At 30.2% G+C, this 26,032-nt stretch overlaps 4 protein-coding genes across 4 annotated transcripts; 1 reads left to right on the forward strand and 3 right to left on the reverse strand.

Annotated features, from left to right (window-relative positions):
- Positions 1–563: 563 nt before the first annotated feature.
- AGT2 (alanine:glyoxylate aminotransferase 2) lies at positions 564–4,329 on the reverse strand. Its single transcript, XM_068614355.1, has 9 exons — positions 3,733–4,329; positions 2,980–3,210; positions 2,536–2,706; positions 2,082–2,225; positions 1,795–1,974; positions 1,314–1,539; positions 1,097–1,210; positions 920–1,006; positions 564–841 (listed from the first exon to the last, which is right to left on the reverse strand). Exons 1-9 carry the CDS (start codon positions 3,973–3,975, stop codon positions 798–800), a joined length of 1,440 nt encoding a protein of 479 aa, XP_068470456.1. The 5' UTR covers positions 3,976–4,329; the 3' UTR covers positions 564–797.
- Positions 4,330–8,420: 4,091 nt separating this feature from the next.
- Positions 8,421–12,620, reverse strand: EMB2453 (Tetratricopeptide repeat (TPR)-like superfamily protein). The gene is made up of 3 exons (XM_068614356.2): positions 12,269–12,620; positions 10,201–11,547; positions 8,421–8,736 (listed from the first exon to the last, which is right to left on the reverse strand). The coding sequence occupies exons 1-2, from the start codon at positions 12,557–12,559 to the stop codon at positions 10,234–10,236; spliced, it is 1,605 nt and encodes a 534-aa protein (XP_068470457.1). The 5' UTR covers positions 12,560–12,620; the 3' UTR covers positions 8,421–8,736; positions 10,201–10,233.
- A 3,053-nt stretch (positions 12,621–15,673) lies between these two features.
- On the reverse strand, positions 15,674–17,740 carry LOC137812400 (cytochrome P450 71AU50). Its single transcript, XM_068614358.2, has 2 exons — positions 16,686–17,740; positions 15,674–16,523 (listed from the first exon to the last, which is right to left on the reverse strand). The coding sequence occupies exons 1-2, from the start codon at positions 17,550–17,552 to the stop codon at positions 15,897–15,899; spliced, it is 1,494 nt and encodes a 497-aa protein (XP_068470459.1). The 5' UTR covers positions 17,553–17,740; the 3' UTR covers positions 15,674–15,896.
- A 3,454-nt stretch (positions 17,741–21,194) lies between these two features.
- LOC137812401 (cytochrome P450 71AU50-like) lies at positions 21,195–23,359 on the forward strand. The gene is made up of 2 exons (XM_068614359.2): positions 21,195–22,450; positions 22,592–23,359. The coding sequence occupies exons 1-2, from the start codon at positions 21,584–21,586 to the stop codon at positions 23,213–23,215; spliced, it is 1,491 nt and encodes a 496-aa protein (XP_068470460.2). The 5' UTR covers positions 21,195–21,583; the 3' UTR covers positions 23,216–23,359.
- The last annotated feature ends 2,673 nt before the right edge of the window (positions 23,360–26,032 follow it).

Raw genomic sequence — 26,032 nt, forward strand, 5'->3', positions numbered from 1 at the left:
AACAAATTCATTTTTTATTATTAAATTACACAAAAAAAAAAGTAAATAGAAAATGTACGATAGAGAAGTGCACTCCTAAAACACAACATATAATCATCCCAAAATATTAATAAAGTATTATCATAATATATACAATACATAGTAGTTTATTAAAGAAAATACTGAAATATAGAAATTAATTAAAAATTTCTAATGCAGTTATGATGCAACTATCTTCTCTAGATACCAAACCATAGTATTCAAAATTAAATTTTTTAATCAAACTTTTAATTATCTTTTCAAATACAATATAAAAAATTAAATTTTACTTTCTAGTTTTTATTAAAATTATTTCTTATACTATATACACCATCAATTAAAGTATATTCTTAATAATATTAAAATAATATTAAAAATATATAAAATAAATCATTAAAATACTTTACTAATTTAATAAACTAATATAAAAACAAAAATCATAAACTATTAAATGCGTGTTAGGTTTGACGTTTAAAGTCTAGTATATAGTAGATTCACGTTTTGATCTGATGCGCGTTCAACGCGCCGTAAGAAGAAGCTATTCATTGGAGCAAGTAATTGATTTTGTCTTTTTCTTATATGGATTTAAGCACACATTGCTCTTGAATGCAAACCTTTTGATGCAAACATTACTCTTTTCAGTGAAGGGAGGGGAACACCCTCCACTTCGCAATGGGGAAAACACTACATTCATTATTCAAGGTGATTCGTTTCTGTGAACTAAAGTTGTTGCCTTCAAACTTATTTTGGTTCCCTTGTTCGAGATTTCTTTCATCTGCTCACAACTTTGATAAAGAGTAGTCCAAGGCATCCACAAGATAATCTGCACACAAGGACACTCATTGAAATGACAGTGCAAAGCTTCAAAAAATAAAATGTGGAACCTGCAAGTATATTATACCTGAATCATCTTTGGTGAAACACATTGGTGGCTTGATCCGGAAAACGTTTCCATGGATTCCTCCTTTCCCCACTAGAACACCAAGCTCTTCAATGTTGTATACAACAAACAAAGATATCATTAGACAGATATTTTGGAAAAGAAAGCTTCAGAGTCATAAAACGGTTTTGGTCAAACCTCTAAGTTTTTCAAACACAACAGCAGTTTCAGCCTTTGCAGGTGTCTTGTCTTTACGGTCAGTAACCATCTCTACCCCCACCATTAAGCCTCTTCCCCTCACGTTTCCGATAACTGACACATTGTATTTACAGTGATAATGAGAATAATCAACCAAAAAAAGCAGAAACATTGTTGCTAATAAGGCCTTGTTTGTGTTAAATTCAAGACAACATACTTTCATGTCTTTGCTGAAGCACTCTCAAACGCTCAAGCAAGTGAGAGCCAACTTCAGCACAATGAGCTTGACGCTTCTCCTTTTCAAGAACCCTGAGCACGGCAAGTCCACCAGCAGAACAAACAGGGTTCCCACCAAATGTATTAAAATGAATCTTCTGTGACATCACACTAGCTATTTCTGGAGTTGTAACTACAGCTCCTAATGGCAGACCATTGCCAATTCCCTGATACAAATTAACACTAGATATGACAGAATATACGACATAAAAGTTAGAACAAAATAAAATATACAATGAAATATGGCAGAAAAAGTGTATACTTAGTGGAAACATCACAATAACAAAACATCTTATACCGAAAAATAAAGAAAAAACAAAAGGCTGTGCTAGAAAATAATAATGCATTAAGAAACCTCATGAGATACAAATATGTTGCACTTCACGAAATGGTAAAACAAACAATGAGATGATGGTATAGACCTTTGCCATGGTAACTATGTCAGGAATGACACCCTGTGTCTCAAATCCCCAATAATGGCTTCCGGTTCGGCCAAAACCAGTTTGAACTTCATCGGCAATGCAGACACCACCAGCCTTATGTACAATATCATAAACAAGTTTCAAATACCCAGGTGCCAGTTCAACTGCTCCTCCAACTCCCTACAATAAGCCATGAACAAAGGTAAACAAAACAAAAAGAAAAGCCAAAGGGGTGTTTTAACACCGCTTTAAAAATTAAACTCAAACATGATATGAATTATACATACCTGAATTGTTTCAGCTATAAATCCAGCAACTTTTCCTGAAGTTCCATAATCAATATGATCCTGGACATCCACTGCATAACTAGCAGCATCTGCACCAAAGGCTCCACGATATGGATCTGGATTTATAACGTGATGAACATGACCCTAAAAGGTTTAAATCCTTGTTAAGAATAATTACATTGCACCGGATTTAAATAGATAAACAGCACATTCACGATTGTACAATATGATTAGACTACAATAGTTTTTGCAAGATGTTGACAAGGAATACAAATTCACAACAGCTTCTAGCACTAAGTTCTTGAGGAAGAAAAAGGGTTTCACACTCCCCTCTCATAGTTAGCGGTTACATAATAATACTGCAGCAGCCAATAATTCTGATTGAAATTCAAAATTGCCGTGTAGAAACAACAATGACCAATTGAAAAGTTGTGATTACAATATTCAGACAAACCTCTGGAATTGGATATTTCCACGTGTTTAGAGCAGTCAAACCAAGTGTATTAGAACTCCCCCCATGATACGCATTTCTCAAAGAAATCATACCAAGACTACCAGTATATAAACGGGCCATCATCATTGCTAATTCATTTGCTTCTGAACCAGAATTTACAAAATACACAACCTGCAATTGAAAATCATATTTTTGAATGTCAGCAATTAGGATCCTCACAGAAAGAAATATAGCACATTAAAATACTAAATATTTCATTTCTGAAATCAATGACAAGAAATTATTAACTGACAAGAAATAAAACAGATATCAACGATAACATGGAAAAAATGTCACATTTTCGAGGCATCATGGTAATGCTAAATTATTGGTATCAGACATTTTAATAAGGGGAGGTATAATGGAATGACAAGGTCAAAGATTCCAGGACCATGAAAAACAGACCTTAAGGTTTCCAGGCATTTTTGATGCCAAAGCCTCAGCAAAATCACCTATTGTATGGTTTAGATATATGGTTGTTGCATGCTGCAGAAGTTTACTCTGCTCCGTTGTGGCATTCAATATTTCAGGGTGGCAATGTCCGCAAGAAACAGTGACTATCCCCGCAAAAGCATCAAGATAACGCCTCCCACTGTCATCATAAAGATACTGCATCTTCCCCTCCACTATATTCAGCTAAACACACACATTCAAATTTTGCATCACACATCAGTTACGACAAATAATTCCTTAAAAGGAAAATAAAATGAAAAATGAAAAAGCAACATCAAGGATCTGTTTCGTTCGCTTCAAACATTCTATATTTTTAAAATTTATTTTCCGAAACAATCACACACTACACAAACATTAAATTCCTCATCCAGAATCTACGAAGTTTTGAGAAATGTTCTTATTTTAATACACACAAAAAGTTCCACATTGTGATTAAAACCCAAAAATAGAAACGAACAGAAAGAAGAGGGAGACATCTTCTCATGCCCTTCTGTTTTCTTCGAAAGGTTTCAGAAAAACTGAAGCGCGTTTTTCAATGCGCTTATGAGAAAAACAACCCTCAGAAAACATTACGCAAACCATAAAATCCATGCATGTCCAGAAACGCATCGACTTCCACATATATCACAATTCCACGCTACGAAAAAAAAAAACAAAAAGGTTTGGAGGATGCTAAGGTGGTAGGTGTCAATTTCGGAGACTCACGGGTTTCTGATAGTAGTGGAACAGGGAAGGACCGAGGAACGTTTTGCGCTTTGCGAAGACTTCGTCGGCGGAGGGACCGTTGTAGGGAGCAGGTTGGTGATCGAACGGCGGCAGCTGCTGCGGCGGCGTGATGGCAGTATCGGCGGCGGCGGCAGCAGCAGCGGAGGGTCGGAGAGACGAAAAGGAGGCGCGGTGGCTGGCGACCGCAATGGTTGTCTTGAGAGAGCTCTGCATCTTCGCCATGGTTGCGATATTTTCGATAAACTGAACGCAAACTATAAGGCTTGAATATTATTATGGTGTTATTTATTATCGGCGTGTTTGGATTGTGGCGAGTCACGAGTTACATTGACACGTTAGATTGTGGGCGGATACAACTCAGAGAGAGAGAAGGTGAAGCTTATGGTTGCATGTGCATTTTGAATGAAGTGAAACTCAACAAAAAAGTACTTTCACTCTTCAACAAAACACCCACTCTGTAATTCATTAATAATATAATATTAATATAATTTTAAGTAAAATTTTTAAAAACTATACTTAAAATATTAATATTGTAATTATTAAGTGATGTTTTTTTTATAGAAAATGCAAAAGATCAGTTCCAGAAACTGAATTTTTCTTGTTTTATTTGGTGTCCTTGATGGGAGAGAGAATGCACTGTGAGTTGGAGAGGAATCTACGCAGTCCCCACATCGAAAGGAACAATTATATTTTAGTTACGATGTTTATCTCTCTCTCAAGTCATGATCTGGTGTTTCACTTGAAGCTTTGATTACAACAATCACCTAAAGCTTTCAATATTCTTAAAACGGCACAATCTCAACTTTTAAACCTTTTTTAAACTCTTCCTCATATAAACAATATACCTTTTTACTTACAAAACTCCAATTAAAATTTATATTTTAGATGATCTTTTTTGGATTCTAATCATTTTAAATTTTTCCTTTAATACAGCAACGTACTGATTATTAAAAATTAAATACATTTTCAATTACCTCAATTATTAATTATTAATGGAGTCAAACGAAATTAATACTCTTTTACTATTTACTTTATATATCAAAATTGTATCTTTTTATCGTGTTAAAAATAAAATATATAAATACTTATTTTTGTAGAACTCACTACTTATCTTAAGAACTTTGTATTCCTTAAAAAACAATACTCATTCCACTTTCTCTTCCCCTAGAGTGGTATTTTTCATATTAATTATTTTGTTCATAAATATAATTCATAACTAATAAACATCCTATTTTTTTAATATAATATGCTAATTGAACTTAATAAATGTATGTATGGTTATGTATATATATTTGTTAAATTTATTAAATATAATGTTTTATTCCATAAATTTTATGTCAAAGGTCCATATTGATTGAATGAGTGCAATAATTTACTATAAGAAAACTACTAAATATAAATCAATCTTAAATATGAAAAATAATTAATTTGTATATTAATTAAATTAGATATTATATTAGAGATTAAAAAATTATTAATATTTAAAATAATTTTATTATTAATAAAATTTACAAAATAATTTTTAAATTAGTATTTAATTATTAAAATTTTAATGATTAATTAATTTATATTTTAGAATTAGTATTAGAATTTTGATAATTTAAAATTTTTATTAATAATAAAAATTATTTTATTTATCAATAATTTTTTAAATATCTAAAATAATATTAATTTAGTCAATAACTATTTATTTTTTATCTCTAAAATTAATTTTTATTTACTAATTATTTTTAATGATCTGTCATAAAATTCTCAATATATTTTTAATTTCTATGGACTAATTTCTTTTCATAATTTATATTTTTAATTATTATAAATTTAACTATATTAAAAAAATTCTATAAAGTAAATAAGAGATAGAAAATCATTAAATAAAAATTAATTTTAGAATCCAAAATAATTCAATATCAATATTATAAAAATAAATAAATGTCCTCTGTAAAGGTGACGAAACAACAACATCAATACTAAAAAAATAATAAATCTCTTTCAAAAAAAAATAGACTACTCTTAAATAACAATAAATGTGACAACTACAAACCAAAATAATCATTAAATAAAAAAATAAAACGAAAAAGAGAAAAAACTTAAGGGAATAAAGATAAATGGCCAGAAACACGTGGGTGCACAACATTTTCTTCTCTTCTAAGTCTAAAATAGCCAAATTTGCGCGTTTGTAAAAGGTGGCTTAGTTTAAATACATAACAATTGTGTAGTTAAAGCAATAATTTTTTTATGATTGTTTAAATGATCATTTTTATTTTATTTTATTATATCAGTCAATTAAATTGGTTTTATTTTTCATATTCCTTTCTTCTAATAATCTAATTTTTATTATATATTTTTGTTCTTCTTTTCACTATTTATCCCAATTAAAGACTAGACGTTTCAAAATCTTGCTTTCGTTTTTTGATAATTTATTTATAGTTAGGAGATAATGGTCGTTTAAGTCCAACTAATCTGAACTTTAAATTTAAAATAAACGGTGAGTGGATTAGGTAAAACGTCGACTTAACTATAAGATAAAGAAAATAATATAAAATATCGTAAGGAAGATATATATACAAAAGAAAAGATATATAATAAACAAAAACATTTCACATGTTTTTTTATAGATACACGAGTAATAAAAAAAAAGATAACAAAGAACTTCTTCATAACAATGAATTAAAGAACATTTAACAAATACATAAAATAATCTTTCCATTAAAAAAGGTATTTGTTAGTGTGAGCACAAGGTCAAATCCCTTTAAAATATTGAAAAAAAATTGAAATGCGTTGAAAAAGTCGTAAAATAATCAAAGGATAAGATTTGCGAACGTAAAATGAAAGTGATCGGTGAACGGCGAAAGAAACATTGTGCGAGCAGTGTGGCAGAGAAGATGGAGTTGATTGTGACTATGACATACAGTAGCAGTTGTTGGAGTCCACAAAATAATCCTGTGCTTCCTTCTTTTGTCCTCATGGATAAGATCAATGAATCAACAATGAATCAGAAATTGTTGGATTGTTTATGATGCTCCTCCCCCCACCTAATTCTACCCTCGTCTATCTGTAAGACAGCTACTTGGATTACAAGAATCACACCAAACATTATCTAATAATTCAAATCTTAATCATCTTCCTAAGCATGATTAAGTTCTAAACATATACGTCATGTTTTTTCTTTCGTGTCATTTTCATAAAAAAATAAATGGTAACATGTTGCTGAATTTGGTTTAGGTCTGATTCTTTAGTGTATATTTGAGTGCTTGTAACGTGAGATGATAAAGAAAATAGCTCACAAATCCACATGTCTAATAGTAAAAATATTTAATTTTAAATTAGTATTAAAAGAAGTACATAATATATAGATCAAATAACTAGGAATGGTAATTAAAATAAATAAATCATTACACTATTTTCCTCCTGGGACCTTGTTTGTTGGGATGCACTTCAATGAGAAAGAAGGAGTGCATGATGCAATCAAGAGGTTCCACATAGTAAATTATTACACTTAACTATGACACATTTGAACTAATTTAAATTAAGAGTGAAATGTGTTCATCCACTGAAACTTGAATTGTAAACTAATATTGCAGATCACATAGAAAAATTAGGAGATTAAAAAGGTGAAAGGTGCACACACTTAAACTTGCTTATTTTGTGAACTAAAATTGCAGATCACAGAGAAATATTAGGAGATTAAAAAGATGAAAAGTAAAAAATCTCAGCATTCACACAATATTAGTATAAGCCATGCTACATATTGTTGAAGCCTCAGGAATCCTATTTAATAGTATTGTTCACACAAAGGTTTGACATTTTCAATACTATTTCAATCCAATTGAAAAAAATCATTAAATAAAAAATAATTATTCAATAAAAATATTTTTATTTAATGATTTTTTTAGTGCGATACCGTTTAAAAAAAAAATTAACAATTCCACTAAAGTAAACAATAGGAGGAGTAATAATTTCTAACCTTCTTTCCATTATTACTTTTGTTGTTATTTAACTATTTCAATATCATTTCTATTCTCGTTTCTTGTATTAATAATTTGGATTTCTTTATAATTTCTAACCTCTTTTTTCCATTATATTTTTGATGTTATTTAACTATTTCAATACCATTTCTATTCTCGTTTCTGTTATTTAGTAATTCTTGAATTGATATAAATTTCTTCTTAATCAATGTTTATCTTTTAACATTCATCTAAATGAGAGACTTCATTGTATTAAATTTCACATTTTTAATAAACATTACAAATCTAACAATAATATGAAAAATAGTTATTAATAGTTAGTTCAATAATGAATTATAATTAATTTCGTAAATATATATATATATTATTCCATATTTCATATAATTAGGTTGATAAATTAATTTAATTATATATTCACTTTTTTCAATTTTTTATTATCAAATAAGTTTATACATGATTATATTTAAAAAATAACGAAATCTTAATATTAATTATGTTTAACTTTTTTTCATCAATCAATGTTCAATGTTTAATTTTATAAAAAAATTATATAACAAATTTAATAAACAAATTAGATTAATTCAGTAATTTAAATTATAACCTATATTCTTAATTTTTCATCATATAGAAAATCATATTTTTCAGTACATAAATTGTTCTTAAACAAAAAAAACTAAACAAATAAATTTATCAACAATCATGTGAAAATCATTTCAATGCATATATACTTAAAATTTTCAAACATATATAATGCTAAAACAAGAGGAGTTTTCAACAAATTGTTCCATCACTTTGTTAATTTCAGTGCAGTACAGAAAACATGACAAGTCAATTTTTTCTTCATGATTTCAAATCACATCAGAATGATCATTGTACATGAATCGACAAACTTAATTTTGTTTAGTTACAGATTTACTCATTGGTTGTAAGTTAGCTTTGGCAGCTGTCAAGTCTGATGCATTCTTCATAGTATAGTGCCACCAAGAGAGACGGCTATGTGCGGGAAATAAATTCATACCTACCAACAAAAATCAGTTGTTTTTCAACAGAGTTATGTCGTTTGAAAGATACGTAGTGTAGTTGAGTTCCGAAATAGAAATCATATAACGTCATTTGGCTAGGCTAAAGACCAAATAAATCACATAAATCTTAACAACTTCCTTCATTAACCTTTTTGGTCTCCCTCTTTTCCTTTTCATAGAACTAAAACTCATGCAATCTCTTTTCTTCACTAGTGCTTGCCCCCAGCAAGTCACTAACAATCAATCTAGAATTCCTCTTGGTACTTTCCAACACGTCACTGAACCAGAAAGTCAGAAAATTGAGCACCTCGACGAATTCTTTCAAACACTAGATAAAAAAGAAATTTCCAACCTTATAAATTTAAAATACATTACAAAAGCATAATTTTGGCAGCCATTGTCATCGTGTGCTGCACCATCACCAGTAAAAATAAAGCAGTTGTAATTTCAGACAAGAAATAGTTTAGTATAGATTATACGACTGGTGAAGCCAAGCCAAGAAGATCTTCCATGTTTATATTTCTTTTGATTAAACTTCATTAAAATGAGTTTAGTGCTTCATTTGCAACTGACAAACTTGCAACGATCAAACAAGACAAAAAGAAACATGTTTAGGGGAACAAAAACAACTTACGGTAGCCAAAAACAAAAAGTGAACAAAAAAAACTTACAGTCTGTTGTTTTCGTAAATTTCTTTACAAGATAACCAATGAAAGGAAATCATTTTTATGCATAGACCAGTAATGAAACATTATACACATCTATGGAAAATGAACAAACATCATCTCTCCTATTCTTGTTTCTTTTTGTCAATATTAATTTTCAGCACCAAATGTCAATTTAACCAGTATTTTAAAATACCCAAAGTTGCCCCAGGTTTCATGTTTAGGGTAACAAAAACAACTTACGGTAGCCAAAAACAAAAAGTGAACAAAAAAAACTTACATTCTGTTGTTTTCGTAAATTTCTTTACAAGATAACCAATGAAAGGAAATCATTTTTATGCATAGACCAGTAATGAAGCATTATACACATCTATGGAAAAATGAACAAACATCATCTCTCCTATTCTTGTTTCTTTTTGTCAATATTAATTTTCAGCACCAAATGTCAATTTAACCAGTATTTTAAACTACCCAAAGTTGCCCCAGGTTTCATTGTTGTGACTTCCAAATTTACTAAAGGTATTATCTTAAATTACTATAAATAATAAGGGAAAACTTGTTAGAGCTTATCATTTGAAAATAAAAAATAAGTCTGTGTTTGAACTTAGAAAGTCAGTACAGTAACAGAGAAGTAGCATCTCATAAGATGAATTAGTTAATTTCAAGTAAGTAATACATAGAGTAAAACAAGGAAATGACGCCATATGAGGACCAAGGAAAAATCTGTTCCTCAGGACAATGAATCAGATGTAAAATTGAATGATAGAGAAGTGATGGCAAATTGATATAGCATACCATCTCACAAGTGAACATAGCTGATTATACAAGTCACCGATGAGCTAAAAAGTTCTTTACGTGAGTTGCCAACTTTGCAAAATCTTGGGGGTTGTTTGAGTCAGTGCTGACATGACCAGATTTTGAATTTGACGTGTTGGACTCCGTAGCGGCATTAGCAGATTCTGAATTTGATGTGTTTGAATCAGTTGTGGCATTAACAGATTCTGAATTTGCTGTGTTTGAATCAGTTGCAGCATTAGCATATTCTGAATTTGCTGTGTTTGAATCAGTTGCAGCATTAGCAGATTTTGAATTTCCTGGTACCGATGCAACAGAATCCAAAGCATTCAAGAAGAACCTCTTGTTAGGGATAATACCATTTTCATCCATATGCTCCAGCAATTTATCTAGAAGCTCCTTCTGTTTTGCTTTAGTGTAAGCCCTATAAAGAAGTTTATATGTTGATGAATCTGGATGTATTTTTATACTTTTTGCCCTCTCAAACAGTGAATGTGCTTCCTGTTGTAAACCATTTAAGCAGTAAACATCAAGAATGGCATTTAGGGTTGAAACTTTTATAGGAACTTTTGATTCGACCAGCTCATCAAACAATTGTACAGCACTGGAAACACAATCACAGAGGCCATACATAAAGATGAGACTCTCATGGGTAACAAAGCTTGGGGTGTAACCCATGTCAATCATCTTCTTGAAAACATCTTCTGCTTTATTCTTGAGCCGTGCCTTTCCATAGTTCAAAATCATTGAATTGAAGGTGGACAGTGTTGGTCTCTCCTTGGAACTCAACAAACTCTTGAATACCTGCTCCATCTTGCCAAACTCCTGCTTCTTCCCATAGGAATCAATGAGCAAGTTAAAGGTGATCAAGTCAGGTTTATATTGACTGCTTCTCATTTGAGCAAGGATTGCTTCCATTTCACGAATCATCCCATTTTTACCATAAGCATCCATCACACCATTAAAAGTGTAAATATCCGGTGAAATACTGCTCTCATCAAGATCCTTAAACAAAGAACTGACCTGCTCGAGGTTACGAGCCTGAGCAAAAGCCCTCAAAAGAATATTGTATGTAACAATGTTTGGCTTACACCGCTCAATTCCCTTCATCTTTTGAAAGTAGCCAATGGCTTTGGACAAAGCCTTTGTTTTGTCCCGCGAATGAAGATGGGCCGTGATGAGTGCATTGTACACAGAAGTGTCAGGACGACATCCAGCATTACGCATCTCTGAGAAAAGCCACATAGCCATTCTGGTTTGCCCTCTCTTTCCCATAACTGATATCAGTTTTGAGTATATCCCATTATCAGCAATATACCATCGCTGTTTTTGCATCCATCTGAAAACCTGAACGCCAAACATAATTCACAACTAAACGCTACAGAATTAACCGTTGACATCACCATTCATATTCCCTTGTTTTAGCTAATGCATATTACTGTGTTCTTCCATAATATGACTTCTATTCTATTCTATTCTATTTGCCATCAATATGTTCTGAGAAACTTTTTGATAAACATTTCTAAAGCAGAAAAACAAAATTAAGTTGTGTAAGAACACATTTCATATTTTCTTCTTATTTTTTTCTCCCTCCTACTTATGGATAATTTTCATACATACAAGCTCTTCATATTAAAACAATGACTTGTATGTATCCGTCTCTGTTCCCTGTCTATTTTCCCACATTTTATTGTTGATGATAACAATTTAGGCCATATTACTGTCATGATCATAATACTATTGCTTGGTCGTAGTTTCAAGGGCTATATCAAGGTTTATGGAGTCACCAGAGCAGCAATTGTAGTCACATTTGTCCAAAATTTTGCACAATACAAAGAATTGGGAGAAGAACACAAGTTCTACTAAAATTAAGACCATAATATTATTAATTAAACACAATTATATTTTGTTGTTTTATGCATAAACAAACAGCAAGGTAAATGACAAGTGAAGATACTAGTTTGATTGAAAGAGCGAAAGTAACAATAATGAAAACAAAAAATCTTTCAATCTTTCAGCAGCAGACACAAGTTTAAGTATTGCCTAACAGAGAAAGAAGGGAAGGGACCTCAATACATTGGAGCCAGTTGCCTTCCTTGCCGAGTTCTTCAAAGAGCAAAAAACAATGTTCGGTTCTGACCTGCTTCACAAACTTGTTCAGAGTCTTGAGGAGAGGCTCTTTGTCGCTTATCTTGCGCGTGAGCAAACGAACCAGCTCGCGAGCTTCAGCATTGTGGTTCGGTTGCTTCTTTCTAGGCCTGGGGCCGCATGAAATTGGGGGAATTGGGGCGGCGCGTGGATGGGTAGCAGCTCCGTAACTTCCAAAGGAAGGAGAAGAACAAGGGGAGAGACTTGACATGGCGACCAAATAAACAGAACTAACCTCAGTGAGTGAATGAGTAGATAACACACTCAAGCTGCTTCTTTCTGCACCTCCATACCTTCTTGTGCCACCCCATAAATTTTTCGTATTCCAAAAATACTCTTTTCAATATTCTGGATTACATAATCCAAAAGTCTTTTTCAAGATTCAGAATTAGCTTCCAGATTATGTAATCCGGAAGTCTTTTGTGATTAACTTCTGGATTACATAATCCGAAAGTCTTTACTATACATAAGATTAGCTTCCAGATTATGTAATTCAGAAGTCTTTTTTTCAGATGTGTTATTAGTTTCTGGATTACATAATCCGGAAGTCTTTTCTAAATATGAAATTGACTTCTGGATTATGTGATCCAGAATATATCCGAATTACATAATCCATAGGCTTATTATTTCAAATCCAAAAAGTGGAAAAAAAAAGGATAAAATAGTATTTTCATATTTAATATGGGGGTGGCACAAGAAGGTATGGAGGTGTAGGAAGAAAGAGTCCACGCTCAATTTACCCATAAGGACATTGGGTTCTTGGCCCATCACCTCAGATGTGGAAGAATGATAAAAAAATTGTGAAATGAATTATTTCTAATTATTTATATCATTATAAACTATTTTTTTAACAATTTTAATTCAATAATTTTGATTTTTTTATTGAACAAAAATAATTTATTATTTAATAAAAATATATATTATTTTGGTAAAATTATGCCTAAGAATAATAAAAAAAATAGTCAAATTGATAAAATAAATCGCACATGAACATAAAAAAACAAAGAAGAAACAGAAAAATAAAAATAAATTAACTATATCATGTATTAAGTAAGATAATTTGTTTCTTCATTACAATAATTCGTTTCTTCATACAACACAATCTTATAAAAGGGATACAAAACAATTACCAGTTATAATTACAATAGAAAACTAACTTAAAAAAACATATGTACACTTATAATTCTAAGTCATCACATGACTCTACTATTTTATAATTTCTACAACCATCAAACGAAATATTCTATATGGAGCTTAATACATTAAAATCTACAAAAAATTATTTTTTACGCTGTACTCTAGAAATTCACCCACGACCTTCGTAATATGCACTTGAATCCTAAACAAGATTGTAGACAACAATACCTAACTTACAATTTTGTGAACATAATTGATGGATTAACTAAACCAAAAGAAGATTAATTGGTTTTGAAACTTATTCAAAATGATTTTTCATTTCTTCAACTTCTTTTAAAATTGATTCATATTGAAGAATTGAATGAAAATAATTTATAATAGATTCTACATTAAATTTCAGTTATTCAACCTGAGAATAATTGGATTTTACTATCTTCAAAAGTTTGTACTAGACATTCACACAAACAACTTACAAATTTAAAACAACAAGAAAAAACTAGATAGTCTCTAAAGACTAATTTAGAATATAAAGTAGTAAGTAATTAAAACCTTGACAACTAATAGTTATATACTAATTTAGAAATTATTTTATAAATTTTTATTAATAATATAAATTACTTTAAATATCAATATTTTTTTAATTTATAAAATAATCTCTAATTTAATCAAATAGTAATTAACATGTACGTATATTTGACTTCTTCATCCATAGTTTGTTGTAGGTTTGTGCTATTAAGTTTTCCTACTTCTCTATTTATCCCACTAACTCCATTTTATATGCTTTCATTACATCGGTAATTTAGTCTCTGTAAATAATCTTTATGTTGTCAATCCTTATATTATCCAATTGTTTTTCAAGTTCCACTTGTAAAAACTTTGTCCTCTGTTATTCAATCTCCTATAAATAAAAAAAAAAAGTCTTCTACCTTTTTTATTTTTGAAATATTTTCCACATTTCATGTTCTCCATAGTTTGACGGAAAATGAGAGAGAAAAAACAAGTTGTCGATCTCATAAAATTATTAGTCTAGTGTGTGTTTATTTATTTTTTATATATTAGAAGATATTTACAATTGGTTTAACAAGTAATATATTAGTTTTTATTTTATTTAAGACCTATTATATCACATCCTCACATATCACGTAAATTTTTATTAACTAATTAAAGAGTTTCTACTCGATATTCTCTTTCAATAGGTTTAGATTAAGGAGTGCACTATTCATGCGGATGGATGTAAGAGTGCATCTCGTGATTGTTTCAACACATACATGAAGGAGAAGAGGTGCAAAAAAGGAAAGATGAGTGATTTTTGGTGTCGAAAGTTCAATGAAAGAAGAAAAAACCACATAAACTCTTACACACTTACATTTTTACCCTCAATATATAATAAAAAATAATTATTTTTTAAATTTTTTTTTATTTCAAATAATCTGTACATACCCACAAAATTTAATATATTTATAATAAAAACAAAATATTAAATATATTTTTAATAAAATAAAATTGCCTATATATGTTTCTAATAAAAAATGCCTATATATAAATAAAAAATAGTATAAAAATAATTAATTATATTATAAAATTTATATATATTCGATTATGTATATAAATATTTCAGCACAATCAATTATATATATTATATACATGTTAACCTAATCGTTATAAAATTTATATAGATAATGGATTATGTATTATATATAATCGATTATGTATGTAATTTATAATATAATAATAAAATAAATAATAATATAAAGTATTATTAATACTAATAATATAAATATTAAAATAATAGTAATATAAATATTAAAATAATAATAATATTTGTTGGAGATCCCACATCGACCAGAGATTAGAACATTTAATTGTATATAGATGTCATAAGCCGATTTTATGAGATTGAGTTAGACTTAAAGTTCACTTTGTAATATGGTATGAGAGCCATTCTCTAGAATCACCCATAATATACAATTACATGTAGGAGTTGACAGTTTCGACGTGAGAGAGTGTATTGGAGATCGTAATAATATTTAAAATTATAAATAATAATATCAACTAAAATAAATTTTTAAAATAATGATAATAAATGTAAATCAAACAATTTTAATAAATAATAATATAATTATTTTTATTTTATTTTATTTATATTAAATATTAATAATTTTACTAATAATAATAAAAATAAAAATAATTATTTCAATCACACTCATCCTATTATTTATAATTTTTTTATAATAACCACAAACTTCAATAAATCCACTTAAACGTACACAACTTCAAACACCGACAACTTCTCAAATTCTCACTTTCATTCTCCCGCATCTTCCTTTCATTCTCCAATTGAAACAAAACAAAGCATTAATGAAGTTCACCTAATTATACATAAAACTAAAAAGCATACTATGGAATTGATTTCAATAACCCCTTTGAATGGAAAGTCTGTATGTAGGAATGGCAAGTAGATGATTAGCTCTGGGCATTGTGAGTCCGAATTCATCTGCCATGTCCAATTCATCTGGCATCATGTCATTTGGCAGTTTCCAATCAAAACAATGAACAAGTTGAGCCACTGTGTGACGAATCACAGTTAGACCAAGTTGTATTCCTGGACATCCCCTTCTCCCTGACCCAAATGGTATCAGCTCAAACTCACGCCCTCTCACATCAATGTTGCTTCCCTCAAATCTCTCTGGCCAGAATTTCTCTGCCTCAATCCAAGCATCTGGGTCTCTCATAATAGCCCATGCATTCACTATCAACCTTGATTTTTTAGGAATAAAAAAATCTCCAACCATGCAGTCTTCTGTGGACTGGTGTGGTATCAGCAATGGTGCCACTGGATGAAGCCTCAGGCTTTCCTTTATCACCATGTCCAAATACTCTAACTTCTCTAAGTCTGATTCCTCCACCTTTTTCTCCATACCCACCACGCTTTCCAATTCCATTTGGAGTTTCTTCATCACCCTTGGATTCTTTAGCAGCTCCGAAAGTGTCCACTCTATTGCTGTAGCAGAAGTATCCATTGAGCCAGCCAACATATCCTGTGCCAGAAAAGTGTCAAATAAAAGTGAGAATATGACAAGCAGATGTGAAAAGTCATCACAAGAGCAAATCAACCAGCTTTTATCTAAATTCGTATCGGTTAATTCGTTTGATCCTATAAAATGTATGAGGGAAAAATCAAATGTTTCCGTTTTTCTTACCGTAAGTATGGCTTTGATATTAGACCTCTCGATGCGGTATTCAGATTCTTGAGTACCATAAAAGCCCAACATGACATCCACAAAGTCCTTTGTCTTGTCTTCTCCCTTGTCTGATTCCATATGCTCGTCAATAATTTTGTCGAAGAAGTGATCGAAGATTTTGTGATTTGCCTTCAAGCGCTTAGTTATCCCTTGGAGGTCTAGTGCAGCAATGTAAGGAATGTAATCTCCCATGTTAGGAGTTGCTAGTAAACGCATTGCCTCTTGCATCACAGCCTTGAACCCCTTCTCGTCCAAGTCCTGGTCCATGTACTTCTTCCCTAAAACCATTCTACAACTCATGTCTGCACTGAGTGTTGAAAGCTTTGCACTGAGATCAACGGTAGCTCCAGCGTTGGCTGCCTCTCTTAGAAGCTTGATCAATAGGTCAAGCTCCTCTTCCCTCATGCTTCTGAAGGAATTAATTTTGGTTTGACTTAGCAATTCCAAGGTGCACAACTTGCGCATGTTGCGCCAATAAGAACCATATTCAGCAAAGGCTAAGTTCCTCTGCCCCCAAGAGACGTATTTCTCAGCTTGATAACGTGGTCTACTGGCAAAGACAAGGTCATGGGTCTTGAGGAAGAGTTCAGCAGCTTGGGGTGACGAAACAACAACGGTGGGCATGAAACCTAAGCGTAAGAACATCACAGGTCCATATTTGAGAGCTAGTTGGTGCAGATTACGATGAGGATTTGCTCCCAACTTGTGAAGGCTTCCCAAAATTGGCAACCCTCTTGGACCAGGTGGTAATTTCTTTCCCTTGCTATTGCTTCTCCGCAGCCACAGATAAGCAAGAGAAACCAAAATGATTGCTATCAAAATCATCGTAGCTATTTGGGAGAGTTCAAGTATCAATTGGAAAGTAGTGTAAATCTTCGCTACCAAGAGAAACGGGACTTATACAAAAGTAGTGTTTGTGAGAAAGGAGTTATATATAATCTAAGTAACTCCTGCTGCTGGTGTTCTAAATGGATAAGGTTGATTCTTCCTACACCAACCCAATCAATTCTGATTGACACCCATTATCCGTTTAAAATGTCCATAACACCCTTAATGATCCATGCGAAATGACTAAAACACTTTTAACAAAATGAAATTAGGTTTACACTTGAGGACACCCAACCCAAAAGCCAACTACACAACGTTCATTGTTCTGGACATTGTGGCACACACACGAAGCACTCTTGTGAAACTCTTACACACACGTGCATTCCACATATTCACGTCCATAGTGAAACACTTTCAATTTCGGATGAAAAAAATCCGTAAACAATGACTTTCGGACTTCCATATCAAAGCAATCACTTTATAGTTCCGAATCTAAATATTCGTAAAGTTTATCTAAAAGTAACCACTTCATTTCAGATCTAAATATTGAGTTCCGGATTTTGGCATCCGTATATATACTATAGTTCCGGATCTTGGTTTCTATATGGTTGCATGACGGAGGGACTGTTGCACAGCCTAACAATCTCAGGTTACCTGTTTTTGAAGCTTAAAAATCACCTTTAGCAATCATATTGAACCACTTGTTCACGATTTCTAGTAATATATCATCTATCCACGCATGTATGTTGGACACCACTACGACTGCAACACTCAAATACTCGGAATAATTAATATCTTTTTGGCATGAGGTTATATTAATTTATTGAAGACATTATGTGTATCCAAAATATCATCTTAAAACCAAATGAAATCATTAATATATAATTCACGCAAACTCGTGTAGAAACTGTATAAACTAGTCTATATATAATACCAGTCCATCCAGCAAAGAATATTAAATAAGCATTAAGGAAAAAGTTGATTATACATTTGTTTTAGCTAGAAACCTCAATAACTACCTCTTCCGGATGTGATGTAGAAAGCATGCCTTTCAAATAAAAATGTAAAGCTGACATTTTAATGTCAATATTCATAGATAAAACTATAATTCTAAATATTAATATCTGTATGCAAAATTAACACTTTCGGATGTCAATATTTATAAGGAAAGTTGTCACTTTCGGATGCCAATATCTATAGATAAATATATCATTTCTAGAAATATGTAAAAAAGATAGAATAAGATTTTAAAATTGATCAAGTAATTGTCAATGGATAAATATTTTCTTATAACAATGTTGAAAATTTATATCCACTTCACAATTTTTTTTCAATAAAATATTTCATTTTAATATTATAATGACTTTTTTGAGTTATAAGTTCAAGAGAACAATTATAATTTTACACTCTACTCTAATCTTCTACACTCTCACTTCACAATTAATAATATTATTATTTTATTTTAAAAATTTATTTATTTTTTATTTTATTAGTTAAATATATTATTAAAAGGAGTATAATTGTTCTAAGTTGAATGTGGAAAGAAGGAAAGAGTCTGAGTTTGAAAATATAATCAATGGCTATAGATACATGATTGATATCTTGATAACCCTATTCCAAATTATAATAAATTACAATTTAAGGGAAAAATATTTTTTTAAAAATATAAATCCCATATGAAAAAATAAAGTAATTTTGAAATTACGCGTTATAATTGTAAAATGATATATTTCATTGTGCAGTTGTTAAAATAAAATAAAATAAAAAATAATTCATTTACTCCAAAATTCAACAAAAAAAATTATTTATTATTCTATTTCTTGATGTGCCTTTATTTCTTGATGTGTCTTTACTCCAATTAGTAGAGTAACATAATTGCTATCTATGGGTCACTGCCTAACTTGCATGAATTTTGCACACATCTCTTGAACGCATTCCAATCCCTCCTTGAAACCATCTAAACCGTAGATTACATCATGAAGCAGTTGGATATAATCCACGGTTGAGACCAAAGAAAAGTTTACCTGTCACAACCTACAAAATCCGCTGTTTACTTTTTCTGTCGATTAGCTCCTATCAACGAACGAATAAGATTCAAATGAGATATTTGAAGATGAAGAATAGATATTAAAGATTGATTCAATTGGTTAGGTGAAATTGTGATAAGATAAATAAGAGCTAGGTACATCTCATATGACTTTTTATTATTTTCTTAATGTTTTTTTTTAGAATGGAGGGAGTGGATTTGGAATAATTTGGAGGAAAAGTGGAAAGAAAGATAGAGTGTTTGGATTAAAGTAAATAGAATGGAAAGTGTAAGAAAAATTTATAAAAGTTCGTGAATGATGTGATGGATGTGATTGAAATTATATATTTTTTAATTGATAAAAATGTAAGTTTACAAATTTATCTTTATATTTAAAAATGGTTAAAAATTAATTTGATATATATATATATATTTATAAATTATAATTATTTTTTAATTAAAATATTATTTAAATATTTATAATTATAAATATTTGATAAAAAAATATTTTTATATTAAATAACATTATTATTTTTATCTTTACTTTTTTTAATTAATATAATTATTATATAAATATATTTTTTAATTATTAAAAAATATTTTTTTACTATTATTTATATTTATAATTTATTATATATAATATAATTAATTATGTTTTTATAATAATTATTTTTTTATAATGTTTATATTTTTTATATTTAAATTATAATTATATTTTAAATAAAAATAATTAAATTTAAAAATAAAAGGATAAAAATTAAATTAAAATTAATTAATTTTAAATATATATATATATATATATATATATATATATATATATATATATATATATATATATATATATATATATACCATTTCTTCGCAAAGTTGCGAAGAAAGTTTTGTATGGAAATGTTTTCTATTTTCTAGATTTGTGTGCTTTTTTTTTTTGTCCTTATTAGGTGGTGATTTATGCGTTTTTCATTGCATATAGTATTATTATATGATTTTAAATAATCATTCGCTATTTCAACTAATCACTAATAAATCATAATCGAATATTTTATTTTAAATATAAAAGTTAAATCAATACTGTTTAAAAAGTAATCGTAGATTAAGGTGGTTCATAAGTGCCTTATAATTTCTCGTGCAAAATAACATGGAAATATACAAGAATATCAATAACAAATAAATACATAGTTTTTCTAATATGTTTCTTCATTTGTAATTTAAAAGTTAATCAAATGAAAGTATGTGAACAAATAGTTTTAACTACACATAATTTAGAATATTACCAATAATTAAATACATAAAAATTGAAGATAATTTATCAAATATTAGAAAAAATATAATAAATACAATTTAATATTTTCTCCATTTCAAAACTCTAATTATTTTAACAATTTATATTTCTTGAAAAGCTAAATAGAATGTATTTTGTAGGAGTATTTTAATCCATAAATCTAATAATTAATAGGAGCATGTTTCTTTCTAGTCTCTTCTCTGTGCTTTCATTGAAGCTGACGTGTCCACTTAAAGAGACGTGTCCACGCCTGGATCTCCTATCACTTTTCATATTTCTCACCGTCTCTTCTTTTCTTCATTACTTATTCGTACATTTTTATTTCAATTTTGTCTTTTGCAACTTTGTCAAAAGCATCGTTTTCCTGAAATAAATATTGCAAGTTGGATTGCAGCACGCAGTCGAAAAGGCTGAAATACCCAAGTATGTGAATCTTGTTTCTCGTACCAAAGTATTTATATCTTGTGCAGGCGAAGTCCTTCAACTATGCACGCGGAAACCTCGATGTATCTTCGTCTCACCCCAAATAAATACTAATTATGATTATTCTCACTCCTAATTATTCATCATACTTACCACAGTGTGTTATGTACTCACACACACACTCTCTCAATGTATATATATACTCTAGGAATCACAAAGGCAAACACCATCAGTTCTCTTTTGGCAGCAAACATAGACACTTTGCAGTAGCTACTTGAACCCTCCCAAATAGCTACCATGATTTGGATATCAATTATTTTGCTTTCTCTTGCTTATCTGTGGCTGCGGAGACGCAATAGCAAGGGAAAGAAATTACCACCTGGTCCAAGAGGGTTGCCAATTTTGGGAAGCCTTCACAAGTTGGGAGCAAATCCTCATCGTGATTTGCACCAACTAGCTCTAAAATATGGACCTGTCATGTACTTACGCTTAGGTTTTGTGCCCACCGTTGTTGTTTCGTCACCCCAAGCTGCTGAACTCTTCCTCAAGACCCATGATCTTGTCTTTGCCAGTAGACCACCACACGAAGCTGCAAAATACATCTCTTGGGATCAGAGAAACTTAAGCTTTGCTGAATATGGTTCTTACTGGCGCAACATGCGCAAGATGTGCACGTTGGAATTGCTAAGCCAGAGCAAAATTAACTCCTTCAGAAGCATGAGGACAGAGGAGCTTGACCTATTGGTCAAGGTTCTGAGAGAGGCAGCCGATGTCGGAGCTGCTGTAGATCTCAGTGCCAAAGTTTCAACAGTCAGCGCAGACATGGCTTGTAGAATGGTTTTGGGGAAGAAGTACATGGACCGGGACTTGGATGAGAAAGGGTTCAAGGCTGTGATGCAAGAGGGAATGCATTTATCAGCAACTCCTAACATGGGAGATTACATTCCTTACATTGCTGCACTTGACCTCCAAGGCTTAAATAAGCGCATGAAAGTAGTTGGCAAAATCTTCGATGACTTCTTTGAGAAAATTATTGATGAGCACATGCAATCAGAGAAGGAAGAAAACAAGACAAAGGATTTTGTGGATGTCATGTTGGGGTTTGTGGGTACTGAAGAATCTGAATACCGCATCGAGAGGCCCAATATCAAAGCCATAATGTTGGTAAGACTATATATATTTTAAATTATAATAGCAGCAATCATGTAGCCATATGACACCAGAAAGTTTATCTACCGGCTGCTTGGCTCTTTTTACTTATTTTTTTAAGACTGTCACAATTTCTTTGACACTTTTCTGGCACAGGATATGTTGGCCGGTTCGATGGATACTTCTGCTACAGCAATAGAGTGGACACTTTCGGAGCTGCTAAAGAATCCAAGGGTGATGAAGAAACTCCAAGTGGAATTAGAAAACGTGGTGGGTATGGAGAAAAAGGTGGAGGAATCAGACTTAGAGAAGTTAGAGTATTTGGACATGGTGATAAAGGAAAGCCTGAGGCTGCATCCAGTGGCACCATTGCTGATACCACACCAGTCCACAGAGGACTGCATGGTTGGAGATTTTTTTATTCCTAAAAAATCAAGGTTGATAGTGAATGCATGGGCTATTATGAGAGACCCAGATGCTTGGATTGAGGCAGAGAAATTCTGGCCAGAGAGATTTGAGGGAAGCAACATTGATGTGAGAGGGCGTGAGTTTGAGCTGATACCATTTGGGTCAGGGAGAAGGGGATGTCCAGGAATACAACTTGGTCTAACTGTGATTCGTCACACAGTAGCTCAACTTGTCCATTGTTTTGATTGGAAACTGCCAAATGACATGATGCCAGCTGAGTTGGACATGGCAGATGAATTCGGACTCACAATGCCCAGAGCTAATCATCTACTTGCCATTCCTAGCTATCGACTTTCCCTTGAGAGGGACTAAGGAAGGAATACGTATGTACATTATGTCACTTCCAGATATAATTAGGTAAATCAATTTCCTTCTATTTTGTTAGCTTCATTTCAAACCCTTCCCCTTCCTTATCATTCAGAAATAAATTAAGTATGGGAAATTATGCTTTCAGAACATGAGAGTTGTATAAATTTTTATGTGATGGATTTAGATATAAATATATATAATAAATGATAAATTTATAATTAATTAATATTAAAAAATATTAAAATAATAATATTGAGAATTACGATTGAATCATTAAGTATTATTTACATCCATTAAATTATAAATTTTCATATATTATTTGCTTAATATGCAAACATGATTGTAAAGTTTTCATATATTATTTGCTTGCAAACATGAGAAAGAAAAATTATTATAATGCATTACCAATTTGTTTTGATTTTCATATCTATATAAATAAAATTCAATTTGTATATATAAAGGTGAAAAATCTATTTATAATGTAGTTAAGTTGGTAGTTTTGATGTAAGAGGATGTGTCGGAGATCTTATGAATAAAAGTCAGAATATTTTATTTTATAAATTTAATTTTATGAGATAAATTTAGTTTGATGAAATTGAGTAGGTTTAAAATATTTTTTTATAAAAGATTTTGATTTTTGATGGGCATAGGGAGCAGAAATTGATATGATATGTTTTTCTATTTTGTGTGTATTCGTCAACGTAATTTAAATGCCAAATGTCTACACTCACTCTTTCTCAGCCACACATTTTATGTGGATATTTTCGGATGGATATCATCTCATATTGATTCTGTGTCCTTTCGTAAGATTCCCATTGCTTCTTGATATTATTATTGCATTGATTTTTATCCTATTTTGTGGAGTAAGACTAAATACACTTTTTTTTTCCAAAAATATAAAAGAAAAAGTTTTTTGTTGTTTTTTTTTAATTTTTGTTTCCTTTCTTATTTTTTTCAAATATCTTTCTACATCTATTTTTTCTTTTTTCTTTATGAATGTAAAATTGATTTATTTAATATCTTTTATAAAAAAAATATTAATAAATCTTAAACCTTAAATCTAAATTCCAAATCAATTCTTTGACCAATTTATATTCTAATATTAACTAAAAAAATATCCATATTAATTATAAATGAGTATTATTATAATACATGATGTTTTTAAATTTGTACGAGGATCAATATTATATGTCTCCATTGAATATACTCATATGGTCATATGGGAATGAATTGTGATAATTCTTAGGAAAATTCCTTCCTCTTTACTCATTTTCTTACCAATTTAGAAGTATTAATCTCAATAAATTTAGCAAAATTGGGAAACACGTAGGTTTTGTTACATATATAGTAATAAATATAAGGATTTAGAAAATAACTTTTAGAGTAGAAGTGTTGATGAAATTGCAGATGATAGGATCCTTAAAGTACAGTTAGAGAATAAGATGTTTTTATTTTTATTTTATGTTTAAAAATTTAATTTAAAATAAAAGAAAATTCAAAACAAAAATATATTTCATTCAGTTTATTAATTTTTATTTTGAACACAAATATAAAATAAATTATTACTTAATTTTAACTTATTAAGTTATACAAAACAATTTAATTAACACAGATACCTAACAGTAAAAATATACACAATTAACGTAGTAAAGGTAGCACAATTTTAAAAATAAATAAAAACAATTAAAATAATTAAAATGATGGATAACTTCAACTATTTTTATTTAATAATAAAATATCAATTCATGCACAACTTTAATTAAACTGAAATATACATTCTAATTAAAATCATTAAAATCGTGCACAACTTTAATTCTATAATTTTCAATAGTTCTACTATAACACAATTTCATGTCACTTAAAATCATACTAGTACAACTTCTTTTAAATAATTATGTGCAAAAACAACATAAAGTCGGAAAAACAAATTTTGTCATTCTAAAAATAAATCAATAAAATTGTAACATTTTAAGTGTAAAATTCCCATTAAAATAAAAAGGAGTAGGTCAAAAACCAATTAAACTTTTATCATTTTTAAAACTATTAATCATAATTGTTAGGATGACGATGATAGACTCATCATATTATATTTATCTCATCTCACTTATAATCACCACCATTAAAAATTTATATCTAAAGTTTTATTATGTATATTGTTTTCGCCGGTTGACCTCGTATTGATTGGATGGACAAGTTCCGCTTTTAGTTGTCTCCTCCTAGCACACTGAAACAATGTTCTGTTGAAACAGAGGAGCTCTACCTGATGATTATACTCAAACGATCAAGTCAAGTCAGTGAGAGCATACTAAATAATAATCAGATTAATCAATGTCAGTCTTGTAGTACTCAGAAACAACCTCCTTTACCGGGGGTCTCAAACCCCTTTTATCATTATCCCTTAGCAGCTTTCACTCACGAAAATATAATCTCTACTAAAAGCATAAAATAATAACAGTAACGCACACCACTTATCTTCATGTGCTAATAGTAGGAAAAACAACATTTCGTTTAACATGTGCATCATTAAATTAATTATTCAATGATATCGGAAATAACTTATATAATTTTAATTCACCAAAATCTACACAAAAATACCTACTATTTGATTATTCTATTTTTTTAAAATAAAAATAAATTTATAATCTTAATTTTACATTTTAAAAAAAATCAAATTATTTTTATAATCATCAAATCACTCACAAATTTCAATAAAAAAATTTTGGTCTCAAATCCTCTTACATTTTGTGCGGATCAAATCCTCTTACTTTCCGTCATCAATCCAAACATAAACTAAGGATAAGGTCACTCTCATTAGATTGT

Source organism: Phaseolus vulgaris, chromosome 2 (genome assembly GCF_051622355.1).
Source record: "Phaseolus vulgaris cultivar YP4 chromosome 2, ASM5162235v1, whole genome shotgun sequence".
In the NCBI taxonomy this organism is placed as follows: domain Eukaryota; kingdom Viridiplantae; phylum Streptophyta; class Magnoliopsida; order Fabales; family Fabaceae; genus Phaseolus; species Phaseolus vulgaris.

Bases quoted from the DNA above. Each gene is read 5' to 3' on its own strand.
- AGT2 (XM_068614355.1), bottom strand. From the start codon at position 3,975: ATGGCGAAGATGCAGAGCTCTCTCAAGACAACCATTGCGGTCGCCAGC. The intron at 1,540-1,794 runs GTCTATACCATC...AATTTGTATCAG, and splicing joins ACATAGTTACCATGGCAAAG to GGAATTGGCAATGGTCTGCC. The intron at 842-919 runs GTATAATATACT...CCTTGTGTGCAG, and splicing joins TTTCACCAAAGATGATTCAG to ATTATCTTGTGGATGCCTTG.
- EMB2453 (XM_068614356.2), bottom strand. From the start codon at position 12,559: ATGTCAAGTCTCTCCCCTTGTTCTTCTCCTTCCTTTGGAAGTTACGGA. The intron at 11,548-12,268 runs GTCCCTTCCCTT...TTTGGCGTTCAG, and splicing joins ACTGGCTCCAATGTATTGAG to GTTTTCAGATGGATGCAAAA.
- LOC137812400 (XM_068614358.2), bottom strand. From the start codon at position 17,552: ATGATTTTGATAGCAATCATTTTGGTTTCTCTTGCTTATCTGTGGCTG. The intron at 16,524-16,685 runs GTAAGAAAAACG...TTTCTGGCACAG, and splicing joins ATATCAAAGCCATACTTACG to GATATGTTGGCTGGCTCAAT.
- LOC137812401 (XM_068614359.2), top strand. From the start codon at position 21,584: ATGATTTGGATATCAATTATTTTGCTTTCTCTTGCTTATCTGTGGCTG. The intron at 22,451-22,591 runs GTAAGACTATAT...TTTCTGGCACAG, and splicing joins ATATCAAAGCCATAATGTTG to GATATGTTGGCCGGTTCGAT.